Source organism: Catharus ustulatus, chromosome Z (genome assembly GCF_009819885.2).
Source record: "Catharus ustulatus isolate bCatUst1 chromosome Z, bCatUst1.pri.v2, whole genome shotgun sequence".
Taxonomy (NCBI): Eukaryota; Metazoa; Chordata; class Aves; order Passeriformes; family Turdidae; genus Catharus; species Catharus ustulatus.
The window spans coordinates 13801509-13819346 of record NC_046262.2 but is presented as its reverse complement, the minus strand read 5'-3'; the positions used below and the strand labels follow the sequence as shown (position 1 = coordinate 13819346).

Here is a 17838-nt window from a genome sequence, read left to right as displayed (position 1 = left end):
TGTGAGGGAGTGTCCTGTGGATCTGCAATGGGGGAAAGACTTTTTTTGAGAATCCTATTTGTCACAGGATGGACACTGAACTTCTTAGTCCTGCTACATTAACAGCTGCTTTTGGGACAAGTGACAGTAGAATTCTAGTTGCCATAATTGCTCATATAATACATTAGACATATGTATATATATATATACACATACGTGTATGTGTATGTGTATATGTATATATAAAAATAAAATAAATATAGAAAACTTTGCATCTTGAACATGTAAGTAGTTAATCGGGACTTTCAACTGTGTAAGTGTATTTACATGCCTAGGCCTTGGCTAAATCCTGAGTCAGGAATTTACAGAACCCAAGTATAATGTATATACATTACAATAAACTTATCCAGAAGAATCTCGAAAGATTTGAGTGAATACTTGTGGGAGAGCAACTTTGAAATACAAACTCATGATCCTTAGAAAATATAGAAGGGAAAATAGCAAAATATCAGGAATGTCTCTTAGAAAGACTGATTTCATTAGCTCAAAGACTTGGATTGATGAAACCTTCTGGGAGGTATAGCAAAGAAGAAATGAAGTTAAGGGAAGACTGTGTTAATGAGCTTCAGAATAAAATTTTCCAACATGTGGGAAGTATTGAAAGAGCAGTAGGAGTTTGACCTTGATCACAATCATTGCAATCTCAAACACAGAAAAGAAACATCATAGAAGGCGAGAACCAAGGTCAGATGTCTGAGGCTAAGCATTACAAAGCCAAGGCAAAACAAAAAGCTTAAGCTTCTTAGAAATATACAGCTCAGTACAAAATAAAGAATACTTGAAAGTAGCAAGAAATCTTTTTAAGAATACATACATAGTGGACTGGGAGACCAAGAATACTTCATCACTCAATGAAGGGACTGAAATGATCACTGCAGACTTCAATGGAGGCTGAAGTGTTTAATGCCTTTTCTCCTACAGTTTTGAGCAAAGTTAACAACCAGTTTGGTGGCTTTAATGATGCCAATCATGGAAAGTTAAAGAGTAAAACAGAGAAAGTTTGGAGTTGAAATTCAGGGACTACTAGTATTATTTTGGAAAAGCAGCTCCTATAAATATTTCCACACCATTGCCACAACAATTTTAGTTTGCCAAAAAGAATCCCACCCCCAGACTTGAATAGTCTTTTGTTGGTTTTATTTCCCTTCATTGTATTTGATTCCTTGCCTCTGTGTGTGCATGTGCTTATCAAAAGCAGAATAGAAAGCCAAAAATTTATACAGCTGTGGTGCAGACCATCTTAGAATGATTGCAAAACTACTGGAATATAGTACTGGGCTAGAAGGGAGTTCATACGGTAGTTCTCATCACATTTAGTCAACATGCTTCTGACTCATGGTGTGATTATTGGGGTGTCCTCTGCTGGGCCAGGAGTTGGACTTGATGATCGTAATGGGTCCTTTCCAACACAACATATTCTATTCTGTGACTCTGTTCTGTTCTATGTTTTTCAGGGAAGTAAACTCATTTACTAGTTAATTTTGGTGTGCAAGGTTTGTTGGTGTTTGTTTGGATGGGGTTTTTGTTGTTTTTTTTTTACTACTGATCTTTTATTTCCTGGTTGTTTGGTGTTTTTTCTCTACAGTTGCTTTTCTTTTATATATAATGTCTGATTAAATAGCTTCAAATTTGGCACTTCTTTGCTCAAGTAGTGAATATTAAGTAGTTGAAATTCATAGCAGATCAAATTATTGCTGACTACTGTTCAGGAAGTTTTACCTGCTCATAATACACTGCTGGAATTTGTTTTTTTAAATCTTCCTCATATATTTTGTTCCTTTCCAAATGATGCTTTCTTGAATGCATATCATGAGTTTTCTCAGCATTCAGGTTTATTAGTTCATTGAAGGTGTGACTATATTCTTCAATGAAAAAAAATATTTTTATCCTTGTCACATATGTTAAGAACAAATATGATATTCAAAAAGAACAAGAAAAAGCAAGCTCCTGGTTGATCAGTAGATACTGCCAATTACCAGGAAGTCCATGCTGGAGAAACTGATGGGAAGCCTCTGTTTGCTTCTGAAGCTAAATTTAGGGGGTTTTACATAGCATTTTATAGAAAGCCTCATGGACTGTGCATTTGAAATATATTTCACTAACAGTACTCATGTCTTCTATCATGAGAATTTGGAAATTAAATTTACAATACTCTAAACTTAAATTTTCAGCTCTGCTTTGTGTATAAGATGCTAAATCAATCAATGACTTACCTGTCATTGCATTTAAAATCATGCATTTTTATAGCACTGAAAAGATGGGAGAATTTTGGGCATGATTTGAGGAATTTACAAGCATATATCCTTGTGTCTAAAAGCATTAATTTGTTTTCTGTGCTATTAACATCTCTGATGAAAATTTCTAGTATAGAATGAGAAAGATTTAACTTCCAAACTGAAAATCTTCCAAAAGTTTGCTTTCTGACATGAAGCAATGTATCTTTTCAAGTGATAAACGTATAAGATTTGAAAAGCTGCAGCCTCTTAACTATTGCTGGAATGAACATTTTTGAGTAATTGAATCAGTAGCTCAGATTTTAGCAGCATACTTTTTAGCTCTTTCAGCATCCCTCCCCTGCAAATGCTATTGAATTACTCAGTAAAAAAAGTGAATATTTAAAGAGAAGTAATGGGTTGAGGTACCAAGCCTGTCTTTACTTAAATCATGCTGATTTTCCAGGATGCAGACAATAGTAAAAGAATGAACAATGAACAAGGACAACAGAGTAAACAGATTTCTTTTTCTGTCTGCCAAACAGTTTTCTATGCTTCCTTCTTTTTTTAATTAATTTTTTTTCTGTGTGTGTTTTTGATTTTTTTTTTTTTAGTGTGTGTGGGGTTTTTTTTTGTTTTGTTTTGTTTTGTTTTGTTTCCTTCCAAAACTTCATTAAATTCTGTTATAGAGAACTTGCACTCAGGCTGTCCAGTGTGTAGAAATGCACTCCAATTTACATCCCCTTGAATTAGATACTAAGATCCTTAGTTTTCCACTTCTGATTGATCTGGAGAAAGCAGTAACTAAACAAACCTTAAAGAAACTTCATGTTTGAACAGGTGTTCCTGGGATTTTATTATAGAGGAACAAGCACACTCCTTTTTGTTAACCTTTGAAATAATTCAAATGTATTTTATCAGTTTTTTTCTTCTTGTTGGAAGAAGTGGAGAAAGGCAAAGACAGGAGTAGATTACCTCAGCTGGTCTGAGCATGGTTGCCAAAGTTGTGGTTTGATCCTTATATGGGCTATTCACTTAAGAATTTTATCCTGTGATTCTTGTCTCTTCCATACTCACATGATTCTATGAAGAAATCCTGATTTGAATGGTGGAGATATGTAGCCAATTGGCTGTGTAAGCAATGGGATGAAGAGCACTTGAGCTCAAGACAATATTTCACCATTTCTAGTGAAATCAGAATTTTCTTATTAGGCTATGATTAGCAAAAAAATCCATTTTTATGGTTTGAAGTACTAATTTAAATATTTCTGCCAGCTTCAAATAATAATAAAGTGCTTTTATAAAGCACTCTATTCTTGGGGTTTTTAAAATTTCCATATGTGTCTATTGCTCTCTTTTTCAGGTAGCTTTCAGAAAGGATAATGATTAAGTGAAAGAAAATTTTAATTCTTCTTAAAATTTGTTACTGACCATCCCTTTATACCCACATTTCTATGGTCTGTTGAAAGTGTCTAAGCCACATCAATTGTTTTCTTTCTTTAAAGCTTTTCCTTGAAAGGTACCCTGACTACCCTCTTCCTCAAAACTGTGGAGAAGTTTATTTATCTTGAATATTTTGGGGAGCTGGGATGTCTGCTATGATTCTGAAGGTGAAATGGACTACACTAATTCTGTGTTGAGAAACAAAGTGGTAGCATGTTCTCATTTTCAGAACTCTGTAAATTACCATGGTCTCTAATGAACATCTGAAATAAGGAAAGCTAATACATGTATGCAGAACATGCCATTTTGGGATGAAGACACCTTTTTGATACATTTTTTGAAATACCTGAAGGGTTTCTTTTTCATACCAGAGGGAACCAGCAACATAATTAGCTGCAAACCAGCTGCTAATACATTGTTTTACTGGCATTACCTTCCCATTTGTCTTCTGCTAGCCATACTCTGGTCTGATCCTTAGTTAAAGACTTTCCTTGAATCTGGAGGGGGTTTATTTGCACTTAAATAGACTGTAAAGCACAAAAATCACCTTCTTGGATAGTGCAATTAAATCTCTGATTTATTTTTTAAAATTTTTATGTTACTTTTCTACTTCTCACTTCAACATTTAAATTCCACTTAGTTCAATTTGAAAGTAAAGCTTAAATTTATCTCCTGACCTTTAAGTTACATTTCTTGGAATGCGTAGGATACAAGAGCTCTTCTAGTCTCTTTTCATTTGTCATTTCTCTGATGTAGGGAAATAAAATCTTTTGTTGTGATTATGGTTGGGGTTTTTTTGGGTTCAGTTATTGCTGGTAAAATGTGAATAATTTTAATAAAAAATGTCAGTTATTTATTTTTACCTTCTAATAAGTTCAAAGGCTTTCAATCTAAAGTAATTTGAAAATAATTAACAAAGTACAGCAGTAATGTATTTAAAGCAATGTATGTTTTGTTTGCCAAAATTTTAAAGTTTATTCCAGTAGAGTTAATATTGTTAGCAGCTATTCTGTTCTGGAGTGGAAGTATGTGGGATGCAGTCAGTCCCCTAATTCAGCAGAGTATGAATTATACAAGTTCTTCTGTTATTAACTGGCCCTCAGCAAATGAAAACCATATTCACTGATTGTGTGCGTTTTGTTTGTTGTCTTCTGGCTCTTTTCTCATTATCACTGATTGTGTGTGTTTTGTTTGTTGTCTTCTGGCTCTTTTCTCATTATTTAATTCTATGATAGAAAAATAATTACATCATGTAATCTAAAAAGCAATTTTCCAAAATTTCCATCTCCAGATGTGAAAAGATGATTTTGTGTATATCCCACATGGATGGTTATGTTTTATTTTGTGTTAAGAGCCTAGGTATTGAATACAAATTGGGTGCTTTATCACCTCTTTTCATCAAGAAAGCAGAAGTCACGAAATGTGATCACAGCCAGCAGGAGTTCACTGATGACTTATACCAGAGCAACCACAGGGTTTCGGAAGGAATCACTCCAGGTGTGCCTGCTGTAGGAGCCTGGTTTGATTGGTAATGCTGGGGCTGCTGGACTGCCTGAACTTAATCTCTCATGCTTTCAATTCAGGTAATTTTACCATAAAATAATGGAGTAAAATCCAAATGAATGAATTTAAGGAGATAAGAAAACAGCTATCTTCACTTTCACTTTTTAGTGGATACAGAATTGTATAGACATACTAGTGCAAATCATCAAACAAGCAATCAAACAACAAATATTCCATCAATTTAATGAAGGAACAGTTTTGAGAAATGTCAGTATCTTCAGACCTTGAACAAGTTCTTGAAATGTAAGACTATTGCATAACCTCACTGTGCTTATATGTGACTAGCTTAAAAATTTCTGGAGTGTGTTTCATGTATATGGGAGAACCTCTTCAGAGACTGGTGGTTAAATTTTTCATATTCTTCCATGCATGCACACAGCTTTACATATACATACCTTTGCAGATAATCAAGTATGCTTCCTTTTTCTTTGTTGTGTTTATCCTGCAGCTGCTGTGTGTAAGTACCTGGAACAGGTACCTTACTGCTGTCTGTTTTTTTCTCTGCTGTTAGCAGTACAGCATGCAGGAAGATGTCAAATGCACGGAATGGAATGGGGCTGTTGGAGGAAACAAGTGGCAGGTGCAGAGAAGTGTGAGAGGGGATTAAGCCCGAGGTAGCTACAAGTGGAGGTGGTAATTGAGGAGATTTAGAAGAGAGAAAACAAAGGTGAATTGAGTATATTCTAGCAGGGGCTCCTGATTTAGGAGGATCTGTAGCCACACGATGAAAAACCTGGAGACAAATGTAGGAGATTTATGTCAGTTTTGCTTTCCTAATCATCAGATACCGGCAACAGATCTCACTGTTTTCCTCCGTGGTGTTTACAGAGGATAACAGTCTTCTAGAAAGAAGGAAAACACATAAAGGTACATAAGATCTTCTACAGCATGAAACATACAAATAAAGAACTGCTGTGTGTTGTTCCTATGTGGCACAGAGAAGGGAGCACACAGTGAAATTACAAGAAGTAATAAGAAATGTTTTTCATAATAGTTACATTTAAGAAATGCATCAATAGAGTCTCTTGGTTTCTGAGAAAATAGTTAGTTCCTGACTCATCAGAAGCTATGAAGAAGGTGATGTATGTCCAGCCTCTGTCTGGACAACTGATACACTGCTAGCAGCTGGAGAATATAACCAGTAATACCACACTGCCTTTTAAGATCCTATTGCTAAGAAGAAGAGCTATTTGGCTAAGTGGACCTTCAGTGTGACCCAGACCAGGCTCACTGTGTGAAAGGTTCTCTAACAAATATGACTTCACAGGTTTGTACTGTTCTCTGCTCTGCAATATGCTTATGAAAACATTTATTTGAAGTCTGATGTGACCATAATGGGGTAATTGTTATCAAGATGTGTTTTATAAGGCTATTTTGTAGTTGCTTGGTTATAAAGTAATAAAAGTCTCTTTTTCAGGATGGATATTGACTGGCTGTCATTCCATTACTGTAGGATTTTGACAGGATAAGAAATTTCATGGTCTCTCTGATCTTACGAAAGGAAAGAATAGAACTCGGAAGATCCTCTCTTTCATCTCCTTGCTTGCAGAACTCAGTAACCTGTTTTGCTTTTTTCTGTAGTTAACAAAGTTTGTATAGTTTGTTCTTAATTTCTAGTGAACTGTTTTCAGAGTGTATTTCACAGTTTTAAGATATCAAAGCTTTTTGTGAAATTCAGTCTAAACCATTAATATTAACTGGTTTTCTCCCTCTTGTTTGTCATTAGCCATCATGAATGGTTGATCACAGTTTCTGTGACCTTGAATGCAGGCACATAAAATTTATTCTTATAGCCCTTATTATCTATTTTAAGGTTTTTTTTAAAGATTTTGTAACTGTTATAATGAACATTGCAGTGACTTTCTGACTGTTCCAGTGGTAAACTAAAGATGTATACTGATGGGTTTGTCTTGAGCATCTAAATAGCTAAATTTTATTTAATTCCTCTTGTTGTCTTGGACATTTAACTAATTGCAATGTTTTATTTTACTAGCATTCTGCTAGGAATGATCATTATTTCAGTTTGAAGAACTGAAATTAGATAATTAAGATAGTGATAGGGAGATTTTTTAAAAGTTAGTGTAAAAATAAGCTATTTAAAAATGCATAGGTTTGTTAGGCTTTGATTCTCCCACCGTCTCTTTCTTTCTTTCATAAGAATATGTTTTTGATTTTTTTTTCTGTAATAAGGAATTATATTGTAATTTCAGATTATAGCTTAGTTTTATGAAAACTAAGATTTAAAACTAAACCAGCTGAAAACATTTAACATATCATAAAGTACATAATTAGGCTGCAGAAATAGATAAAAGGAGCATACTTGAAACAAAGGTCTTTTTATTTTTGAGTGTTTTGGCATGAATAGTTTGGCTTTTTATTGGTAAGGAACCATAGTTTTTTTGGGGTTTTCTTTTCTGAAAGTCCGTAACTATCAGGGTTCCCTTTTTCTCTCTGGATTCCTTCAGAAATTCTGAAATAAATCTAGAAGAATAGCTGAATTTTTGTAAGGAAAAGGAGTTCAGATTTCTTTACAAAGGAAAAGTAGATGTAAAGTACAGAAGGAAGTGATATTGTGAAGCAAATGTCCGCTGCGTCAGTGAGAGCTGATATCAAAATGAATGACAGAGAGCTCTTGTGAATCATAGTGGAGAACAGCTTTGGTTTTCTGGGTGTACTTACAGATAGACCAGTGTTCAGAAACGACTGAATTCATTCATCCTCCTTCCACTGTCAGCAATCCTGCAAGAGTACTATTCCCAGAAAGAAACCTCCAATACTGTGAAACTTGAAACAATGAAAGGATTTTTGAATCAGGCATCAGAGACCCTCGTAGTCTCCTACAGTTACTTTTTAGAAAAATGTAAATATTTTCTGTCTTTTCACACTTTGATGAAATGAAGATTTAAGATGATCAAGGCAATCTAAAAGGTACCAGAGGATTTTGGGATTTTGGTTTTCTAATTACAAAGAATACAGGAGGTGGTCTGCCCTGATTTGTTCCCTCTCTATGCTTTGCCAGACTTGGTGTCTCTTGGGTGAGATGACACATAATGATTTTTGATGTTTACAAAGATTCTTCTGTATGTTACAAAATAAAGCCTGAGGCAGGGTGAGTACAGAAAAGAAAGAACAGAAGCATAGGTAAGATGAGAGCAGAGCAGGAGAAAAACTCACACACATCCTTTGAATTATTAATATGGATGCACTCCTGCCTTTCTCCTTGAGGCTTTGTCTACAGAGGTGTTACAGAGCCAACTCATAAAGAAATATGAAACCTGAAAGGGAAGTGAATATACCCAATGATGCGACTATTAAATTTGCAGTACCATTCTTGTCTGGGAAGACACTTGGGCAATGCCTTGCGGTGGTCACAGGCACTAAGGTGCTGATTCCAATAGCAGTCAGATTTCCTGGTGTCACGTCAGCTGGCACAGCTTCATCTCTGGCAGTGCTCATGGCAGGCAGCCCATGTACAGTGGCTCATCGTCCAGTTCCCTGGGAGAGAGTGCTGGAGCACTCAGATGGTGTTTGTACTTCCCAGTGAGAATTCTCCCTTCTCCATGTAAACTGGAGGACAGTTCCTTTTCCTTATATCACATGCAAATGCTTAATCCGTTTCCAAAATTCCTCTTTTCTGCTGTGGAGATATTTGAACATATTTAATTTTAGTTACATTTGATGCTTATGTAATGGTAGAACATGGAAAGGTGTTCCAGTCATCAGGGATCCTTATCTGAAATCCCTAGGACAAAATACAGTTTGTAGTGTTATGTTCATTTAGGATAATGTTTGGAAATAATAGAGGAAAAACTATCATGCTGACTGCTGTGTCCCAAGAGACAAAATACAAACCAATTAGCAGAATGGTGTGACTGATAACAAAATCCAACAATTTGTCGTTGGATGAATAATTTATTCTCTATATTCTATGGGGGGAGAGACTTAGTGTGTCAAGTTTTCTGACAGCATAATTCTGTTCGAGTTTGTTGAATTGTGCCAAGATTTTGGTTTTATAATCTCAGCTGCTGCAGCAAATAAATGTAGTTATTCTGTGAGAAAGTTCAAATCAGGAGCAATTAGTATTCCCCAGGCCTAGTTTTCCATCTGATAAGTGAAGACAAATTTAATTAGAAAGGGTGAATTTGGGAATTCTGCTGGTAGCAGATCATCTGCTTGCCTATTGCTTCATTGGAAAGTCTTGTCTCCTGCTTCTCCTCCCTTTTGAGGATGTTCTGACAGTAGTCACTGCACCAAAAGTTCAGTGTGTTTCAGCTGTGTGTTTTGGGGCTTTTTAGTTTTATCCTATGGTTTACTTGGTCTCCATATTAATCTTGAAGCAAGTATATAAGATTAGAAACTTCAGAGGAGATGATGAAACTGTAGCATTTGTTCATGAATACCCAAATCAGAATTTTCAAGATTCTGATTTGATTGTCTCTCCTTCTCTTGTGGGTAAGGACTTTCTGGATGTGGTGCACTGCTCTCCATGAGCACTGTGGCTGGTGTTGCTGTAGCTGTTATGCCTTTTGCTTATGTTGTTTGCCTTACAGATTTCACAGCACATCCTTTCAATCTTTTAGGGATCATCTGAACCTAATCCTGTGATCTTCAGTTTTTAATTTTTTTCTCCCTCTCCTGTTTTAGGGTGGATTGGTTGGTTTCTTTGTTTATTGCCACATTTCAAGGCACAGTAGGAGGGTTATTGTCTATCAGATGTACTATAGATTTTAGTATTGATCATATTGTCTAGTAGGATGTCAAATTGAGTTTTAAACTCTTTAATGTTGCTTCTCTGGTGACAGCTGTTATGAGATTTACCCTTACCATACCCCAGGTCTTGTTTTGGATTTATTAGCTTTGGACATTCCTTAGAGTTTAATGAATCCCTGGTGATAAAAAAGTTTGGAAATTGTGTTTTAATCTTTGAGTTGTTGTTATGTTCAGTGTAGTAGATTGTTGTATGTTACCTTTGACTGTTGCTCTAACATTACGTGTTTTCCCTGTGGTTGGATGCAACTGCAAACAGCACTAATATTGGTCTCTGTTTTGTGGCAGAGTGAGATGTGCTCTGTGTATCTCAGACTTGTCAGGGAAAGCACCAGCCATGGCTGTGTCTGTGCTGCAGGTATCTGTCTAAAGCAGGGTCTCTAACTGGATCACCCCAAAACTAGAAGGAAGGAAACCCCTATTGTCTGTGGTGCTCCTAATAGGTGACATTTCAAATCTACTACCTGTGGATGAGTGTCATTTTGTGCTGAATCTGTTTCACTAACTGTAAAGACTTCTCGATCTTCATCTTTTATCTTTTTTCTTTCAATACATTATTACAGTTCAAACGTTTTCTGTTTTATTTTTGCATACATGATGGAAAATTTTTGATTCAGCTTATGTGTTTATATCATCTAAATTAATACTTCTGCCTATGCTCTATTGTAGAGCACATTGTTTTCCTCCGTTTGGGCAGAATTGTTTTGTAGTTACAAACAACTCTGATGTAACTGTACACAGTATATTTCTTCAAGCTGGCCATGAAAATGAACCTGTTAAAATATAAACTATCTTCAATTTGTATGAAGAAATATACTTTGAAAGAAGACAGATAAGCATCTGAGTTAACCTGTTTTAAAGATTATCTATTTTATCCCATTCCTTGGCTTTCTTGATGTGATCTGCTATATATTTAATGTTTCATTTCAAAACTTCTTTGTATTAAAACCTCTAATTGAATATTTTTCTAAGTATTTTCCCTTTTCCCTTTCACTCTGTAGGTAGAAGAAATTGTTGATATAGGAGCATTTGCCCCAGAAGACATTCACGTTCCAAAAATCTATGTTGATCGTCTGTTACAAGGAGAGAAGTTTGAGAAGAGAATTGAAGTAAGTAGCTGAGCTTCTCAGTCACAACGTATTTCAGCTTTGGTGTATTTAAATTTCACATGCTTTTTAGTCTAGCCACCAAGTCATAGCACTGAGAAAATAGTGTGAAAAAAAATCCACCAAGTTTTGCTAAAAACTGGAGCTTAGGTAGATACTTATGTCCTTAGGTGGGGGCCTGAGGACTGAGCCTTCTTTCTTACACCTCAGACTCTATGGTTCAGTTCTTGAATAATTTACAGCAACTGCCTGTAGCCCTAGATGACTTCATTGCAGTTGAAAATGTAGTGGAAAATGCTACTAAATTCTGCTCCCATTTCTCAGTTCACCTGCTGTAGACACAAGAGGAACACCTGGACAAGGATCTAATTTTGACAAATGGATACTTTCTTTTCCACTGGACAGCTTTTAATGTGGGCACATGTAGGGGCAGCTTCAGTCCCTTTTGTGCCATGTATTGAATTTTGTTGCAAAGGTCACGGAAAACTTTGTTCCCTTTTCTTTAATCAGGAACTTTTTAAACTGGTGGACTTTGTGGTCTGAATAAAAGATATCAATAGCTATTAAAATTGCTGCAATAATGTTCCACTACTGAAAACACCCAAGAAAATTATGATTATGTAATTGTTCTTTGTTCTTTCTGTGACTTTGCCACACTCAGGCTATGTCCCTATATTCATTTTGGTGATGTGACAATGCTTTCAAATTGCAGTTGAAAATTCTGTATTTCTTCTCTGTCTTCATACTCTGGAGGTGGAAATTGTTCAAAATGTCATCAGAAAAGCTGGTAGAAAGGAAGATATATGACACAAGAAAAAAAAATCAGTGAGAGAAAAATGCAGAAAGGAATTGTAATAATTAAATTTCTGTTATTAAAATCAAGTCACAAAGACCTAGGAAGTCGTACAAGGCCTTTTCTCTGAGCATTCTCTTTAGTGAAAGCTAAGGTTAAGAAGTTTTTTTTTATTCCATCTGCTCATTCTGCAAAAGCCTATTGCGTGTCATTGAGTAGTTGACTGCAAACAGATGTGTTAAACCTTTTTTTTTCCCTCTGGTTGTGTTGGGTTAGATTGCAATTAACGGCCTGTTTTCTTCTGAATGGCTGCATTATCTCCCATAAAATGTTTTTTACCTTTTCTACTGGAAATATTTTTTTCATTTATTAAACTATTGCTTCTGCTGCATCTTGGCTGCATAAGTGATTATCTATTTAGTCAATACCTACTGAATACCTGTGAATACCTACCTAGTCATCTGCCCCCTTCCCTATATGTTTCAGAAGAAAAGCGGGGCAGGGGTGAGGGAGAAAGCTACTATAAACTACTAAGAAAAATTGTAACAGAGATTTATTTTGATCATGCAATTCTGGCAATGGCACTTCTCACTATGTATAGGTATAGGAAGGAAATGGCAGATTTATTTACTCTTCTATTAAATTTTATAGATGAACTGGCTGTACACAAAAAACCACTGGGTATGGCAATTGGTGAGAGAAGATGAGAGATCTAAGAAAGAAAGAGAAGCTAGTCTGTCATAATTCTTACTGGCTTTAAATAGCAGTTCCTGCCTAACATGGCTCAGAAGTGGTCTCTCTAGACCCAGCTATAATTTCTATCCAGCCTTCTCTTTGCTGTGTAAAAACACTCTGTAATTGTCCTTACTTTATCCATAATCCACAAGTGAAGCAATTCTAGGGAAAATAGCCAAGGCATAAAAAGGAAGTTGATGGGAAATGCAAGAGGATTGATACTGACTGTGTCTAACTGCCTAAGGGGAAAGTGACTCTGCAAAAATTCTTTTGTGGAGATGAAAAGTAACGGGATAATTTTTTCTGATGTGTTAATTGTAGCCTGAAGTAGGAGAGGATATGAAGACATATGGGGGTGCAGGACATGATGTTTCCCAGAGAAATTTTATATGCATGGGAGAGATGTGCAAGGACATAATCTATGCAGACAATAATTTAAAAGAAAGATGTTGCAAACTTCTTGAATGCCATGGCATTTTCACCTGCATGTGATTTACAAAACATAAACTTAAGATGAGAAAATATCAGAAAATAACTTCCTGGGGTGTGTAAGATTATAGAAAATTATGTTTGAAAATTCTGATTCTTAGCTCCCAGTACCTTTAGATGAATGGCATTTGTCTGTCTCATCCTTATAAATCTAGAATAGCTCACTGAATTGAATTAATGCAGAGAGCGAGCAGTATTTGTATTTTTGGCTGACATTTTATGAATCTATTAGGGTGTCTGTGGGGTAATGAATCTCAGACTTGCTAGTATTTGCACTTATGCTTGGTGACACCTTCAGCAATTCTCTATGTATCAGGCTTGGCAATACAGACGAAGAAATAATATTTTGCTATAAGGCTGTCATTGGAGATACTTGATGACTCCATTGGCTTAGCTAAGCTCGAATGCATAAAATAAAAGGTCGCTCTTTTTGTAGAAGATGAATAAATAACTTCATTCTTAGACCAAGTATCTTAGTGCAATCACAAATCAAGCTTTTGTGTCTTGAGAAGCAAGAATCTGGATTCTAATCTTTGTTTATGATTACTTCTTATTTTGCAGCGCTTATCAATCCGAAAGCCTGAAGACTCAACAGCCAAACAAAAAAAAGGAGACAATGTGAGGGAGAGGATCATCAAACGGGCTGCTTTAGAGTTTGAGGATGGAATGTATGGTATCCTTCAGCTCTTGCTATTGGTTAAAGTGATTGCTGACTAGAATATGAAACCCATCTGGTTTGTTTAGAACAGGTTGATTACTGTGCTCATTGTCTTTACCAGACCCTGTGGTTCTCTCATTTTATTAATACCCAATTGAAATAGAAGGGATGCTGCTAAGACATAAAATTGAGTTTTTGTGTCTGGTGGCTTTGATAACAGTTGAATGTGTCAGAAGGATTTCTTGAAAAAGTCAGAAAAGAAACTTTATTTGTACTGTCAATTTTTTTGTCATGTAAAAAATTTGACAGAATGCAATTAGACAGTCCAAGGCAAAATCATTCATCACAAATATGAGGTATCTAAGTAAAAACAAAAGTGATTGCGAAGGGAACAGTCCTAATCTACTCATAGTATAATAGTAATTTTTAAAAATTTACTAGTTTGCAATAAGTATTTCTGCCTTAACCACCTCTTTTTAGCTAATCTGGGTATTGGAATCCCATTGTTGGCCAGTAACTTCATCAGTCCAGACATAACTGTTCACTTACAGAGTGAAAACGGAGTCCTGGGTTTGGTAAGAATATATCTTGGTCAGTTATTATAGTATTTTCATTTTAGTATGGCTGGATTTTATTTCCTGCCCACCTCCAAGTTGATTATTATATTACTGAAAATATATATGCTATATTATGTCATCATAAAATTCTCACTGTGCTGCAGGGAAGTTTTTTAGGAAATGCTCATTTTATGGTTATGGTGCTACTTAAGGATATCCTTAAGTACATATGTTTCTGTCCTCAAAACCATCAGGAATTTGCAAGACCAAGCACTGTAAACCTTAGCAAACATAATTTTAAATAAAGTTTAAAGGGAATATTATTTTTACTGTTGTATGACTTTATGAAGTTGCAGTTACGACCTTTTTCTGAAAAATGTGTGTTGCTTTGGTTAAGAAAAAAAAAGAAACTTAAATCAAACAAACTTCTCGCTTCATGGTTGTTTAGTAATTTTAAGATTCTTGAACAATATGTCCATCAGCCCTGATGCATTACTTGATATAAACTGTGGCTTGTAATGACAGGATTTTTTTCTGATAAAAATTAGAATTCTAATTTTAAAAAAGATTAAAAAATGCGTGTCTGCCATTTTACGTTTTTTGTAATTAGCATTAGAAATAATATGGCGATTGTTAATTGTATTTGAAAGGTATTTTATTATAAAGCTTGACATACATCTGTATTGTTGTCAGGGTCCTTATCCACTTGAAAATGAAGTAGATCCAGATCTGATTAATGCAGGTAAATACTTTAATTACATTTAATTAATGGACAATGAATTACCATGTTAATTTTGAAATTTTCTTTTTGTACAGTATTTGAACCTAGACTCCTGTTTTATTTGATAATAAATATTAATGTATTTGTCTTCTTTTAAGTGACAGTCTTCTTCTACAGGGAAGGACTCTCTTCCAGGCTCATCGGTAAATGGTCAAATCATCCTTTTCAGAAGTGAGATCGCTTTGTGCAGCCTGTAAGGGAATATGGGTTCATTTTCCTGTCGCTTTTCACTTTGAGTCTTCTAGAAAATGGTTTTCAATGATTTATGCTTGGGACATGCTTTAAAACATCCTGTGTATAATGACCTGGTTTATTCCCAGCCAGGAATATAACTCATTTGCATTCAGAGAGGGAGTGGTAGCCAAGGCAGGGGGAAAGAGCTGCCTGGCTGGGACCTGGCACATGACGCTGCTGTGGGCAGCTGCTTTTGCCACTTTTAGCAGGGGATGACAGTTCTCTCACAATGTTGTTGCCCAGCTGTTTTGGGGCATTTCACCTCAGAGGAAGCTATTCAATGTAAAAATGTAAGTTTCTTATGATTTAGAGCACCTGTTTGATTTCTGTATTTTTCATGGAAAAGTTGTGCCTGTGTACCTTCTCTGTCTCATGTAAATATACACTCAAATCTTGCATTGTGATAAACAGAAGTAGGCTTTGTAACTTTGTTATTGATATTAATGGTATAGGTTATAGACCTGACATTTTAGACTTGTTTTTTTAATATAGAAAATATACAGATTTCATATTTTTTATTCAAGTATACTCACACATACATACAAATACATGTGAGGGTGTCTACACATGTCTATACAGACAGTACCTTTCTCAATGGCTGTTAGCAAGTACAATTAAACTCTGAAAAATCAAAGGAGATAAAGCACTGACATAAAATAATTTTAATTTAGTATCAGTCCAGCAATTGTTCACTGACTTGAAACATTTGCTGCTTGGTTCAGTTAAATGATACTTATCATAGTGCTATGTAATTGCCTCTGTTATTGTATTTTAAATGTGGAGTTATTTGAGGCCATTTTCTGGTTTGAAATAAAAAATGATTTAAGAAATTGAGTCCAGTATTTCACCAGTACATACACAATTGTTTCAAGAGCTGCATGAAGGAATATGTCAGAGGAGTGACTGAAAAGAAAAAAATTATTTAGAAGAAAAAGGTACTATTGGTGAAATTATATGCATGCACATTAGAACTTAGGTTTTAATATGGGTGCCGATGAAAAATGAACATATTAACAGAGTGACAATGAAAAAATATCCAAGAACTCATAAATTCTCTGAAAAAGTTGTGCTTTAACATGGAAATCAAGATGATCTTGAATTGTTATTTATAGTTGATAAGTATTTTTTAAGAGTTAATCTGGAAGGGATGAAGCTAACATAACAGGTCAGAATGCAACATGAAAATTAGATTATTATAGTATTGTTAGTTCAATGTTAAGCAGTTTCACATGTCCCTCTGAAACTGCAGTAAACAGGACATGGGATAGAAAACCTACCACCAAAATAATTACTGCTGTAATTGCTGAAACATAAACATGGTTGGATTAGGACCATTCTAGGTGCTTTACAATAAAATTAGCAAAACCACATGAAGAAAACAGAAGCTAAATGGCAGAGGAATAGAAGTTAATCTTGTTCTCATTCATTAACTAGAAGGATCAGCTCCAAAGGCCAGTTTAAAGTTTTTAAAACATATTCCTGGTTTGGGCTTTTGCTAAATTTCTCTCTGCAAATGTAATTGTACTGCTCTGAAACAGGTATGGTTTTTTTCTCTTCGTCCCATTTTCTTAATGTCTCTCATTAAGTATATCTTGACTGCAACTGAAAGATGGACTACTATATTACAGCAGAAATATTTAAAAGAACTGACTGCCTGAGAGCATTTTAAGAAGTGGGTAACGTGGTGCTCTTTTTACATTATTTTGTGGTCCTAAGCCTTTGTGTCTTTCTTCTCAGCATTACCATGTCACTTTATCGCAGGCTTCTCTCTCCTTGTTGCTGCCTGCCAACCCTGTTTTCTCTCTCACTGCCTTGTGTGGGTGCCCTGTAGAGGAAGACAATTCAGGCTGTTTTAGCAGGTCTGGGTGATAGCATGGTGAATTCTTGAGAAGTGTGCAAGACCACTTGTATGACCTTAATTCTATACTGTTCTATTTGATTTCCATACAAATGGCATAAAATATACCTCAGAAGAGTTCAAAAATTAAAGCACATATCTTAGATCTGTATTTTAAGTTTCATTCACTGTTTCTTTCCCTTATCCCTTTCTCTTAGTTAATATCGTTGTCTTTTTTCTCTGTTTTCTGGAAACTATTTAATGATGTTCCTCTTTGTTGTTGACACTGTTTCTTCATTATGTCACGTGTTGCTAAAATATTTTGGTCTGGTTTTTTTTTTTTTTCTCAAGTTTACCATACTTGTTTTATAATTTCATCTTCATCTATGTTTCTTCTGCCTTTTCAGAGGCACCCTGTGTAAATGTTTGTTGCTTAGACTGATTCAAAGAGCAGGCAGAAGAGGAAGAGAAGGGCCCTGAACAGAGCTAAAATAAGACACTTCCAGGTGTGCTCCATTGCTTGACTCAAGCACTGTTCAGAGAACAGTACAACACACAGAAGCACATTTTCTTGTGCCCTTTCAAAAAACATGAATAGACTAGACCTCTTTTTATTATTTTTT

At 35.4% G+C, this 17838-nt stretch overlaps 1 protein-coding gene across 1 annotated transcript in view; it reads left to right on the top strand.

Annotated features, from left to right (window-relative positions):
- OXCT1 (3-oxoacid CoA-transferase 1) overlaps positions 1 to 17838 on the top strand; it is an 85698-nt gene that overhangs the window by 35217 nt on the left and 32643 nt on the right. The window contains exons 8-11 of the mRNA XM_033085247.1: positions 11027 to 11134; positions 13710 to 13821; positions 14287 to 14381; positions 15057 to 15105. Of these exons, the coding sequence (XP_032941138.1) occupies positions 11027 to 11134; positions 13710 to 13821; positions 14287 to 14381; positions 15057 to 15105 (364 nt within the window). The remainder of the gene's footprint in view (positions 1 to 11026; positions 11135 to 13709; positions 13822 to 14286; positions 14382 to 15056; positions 15106 to 17838) is intronic.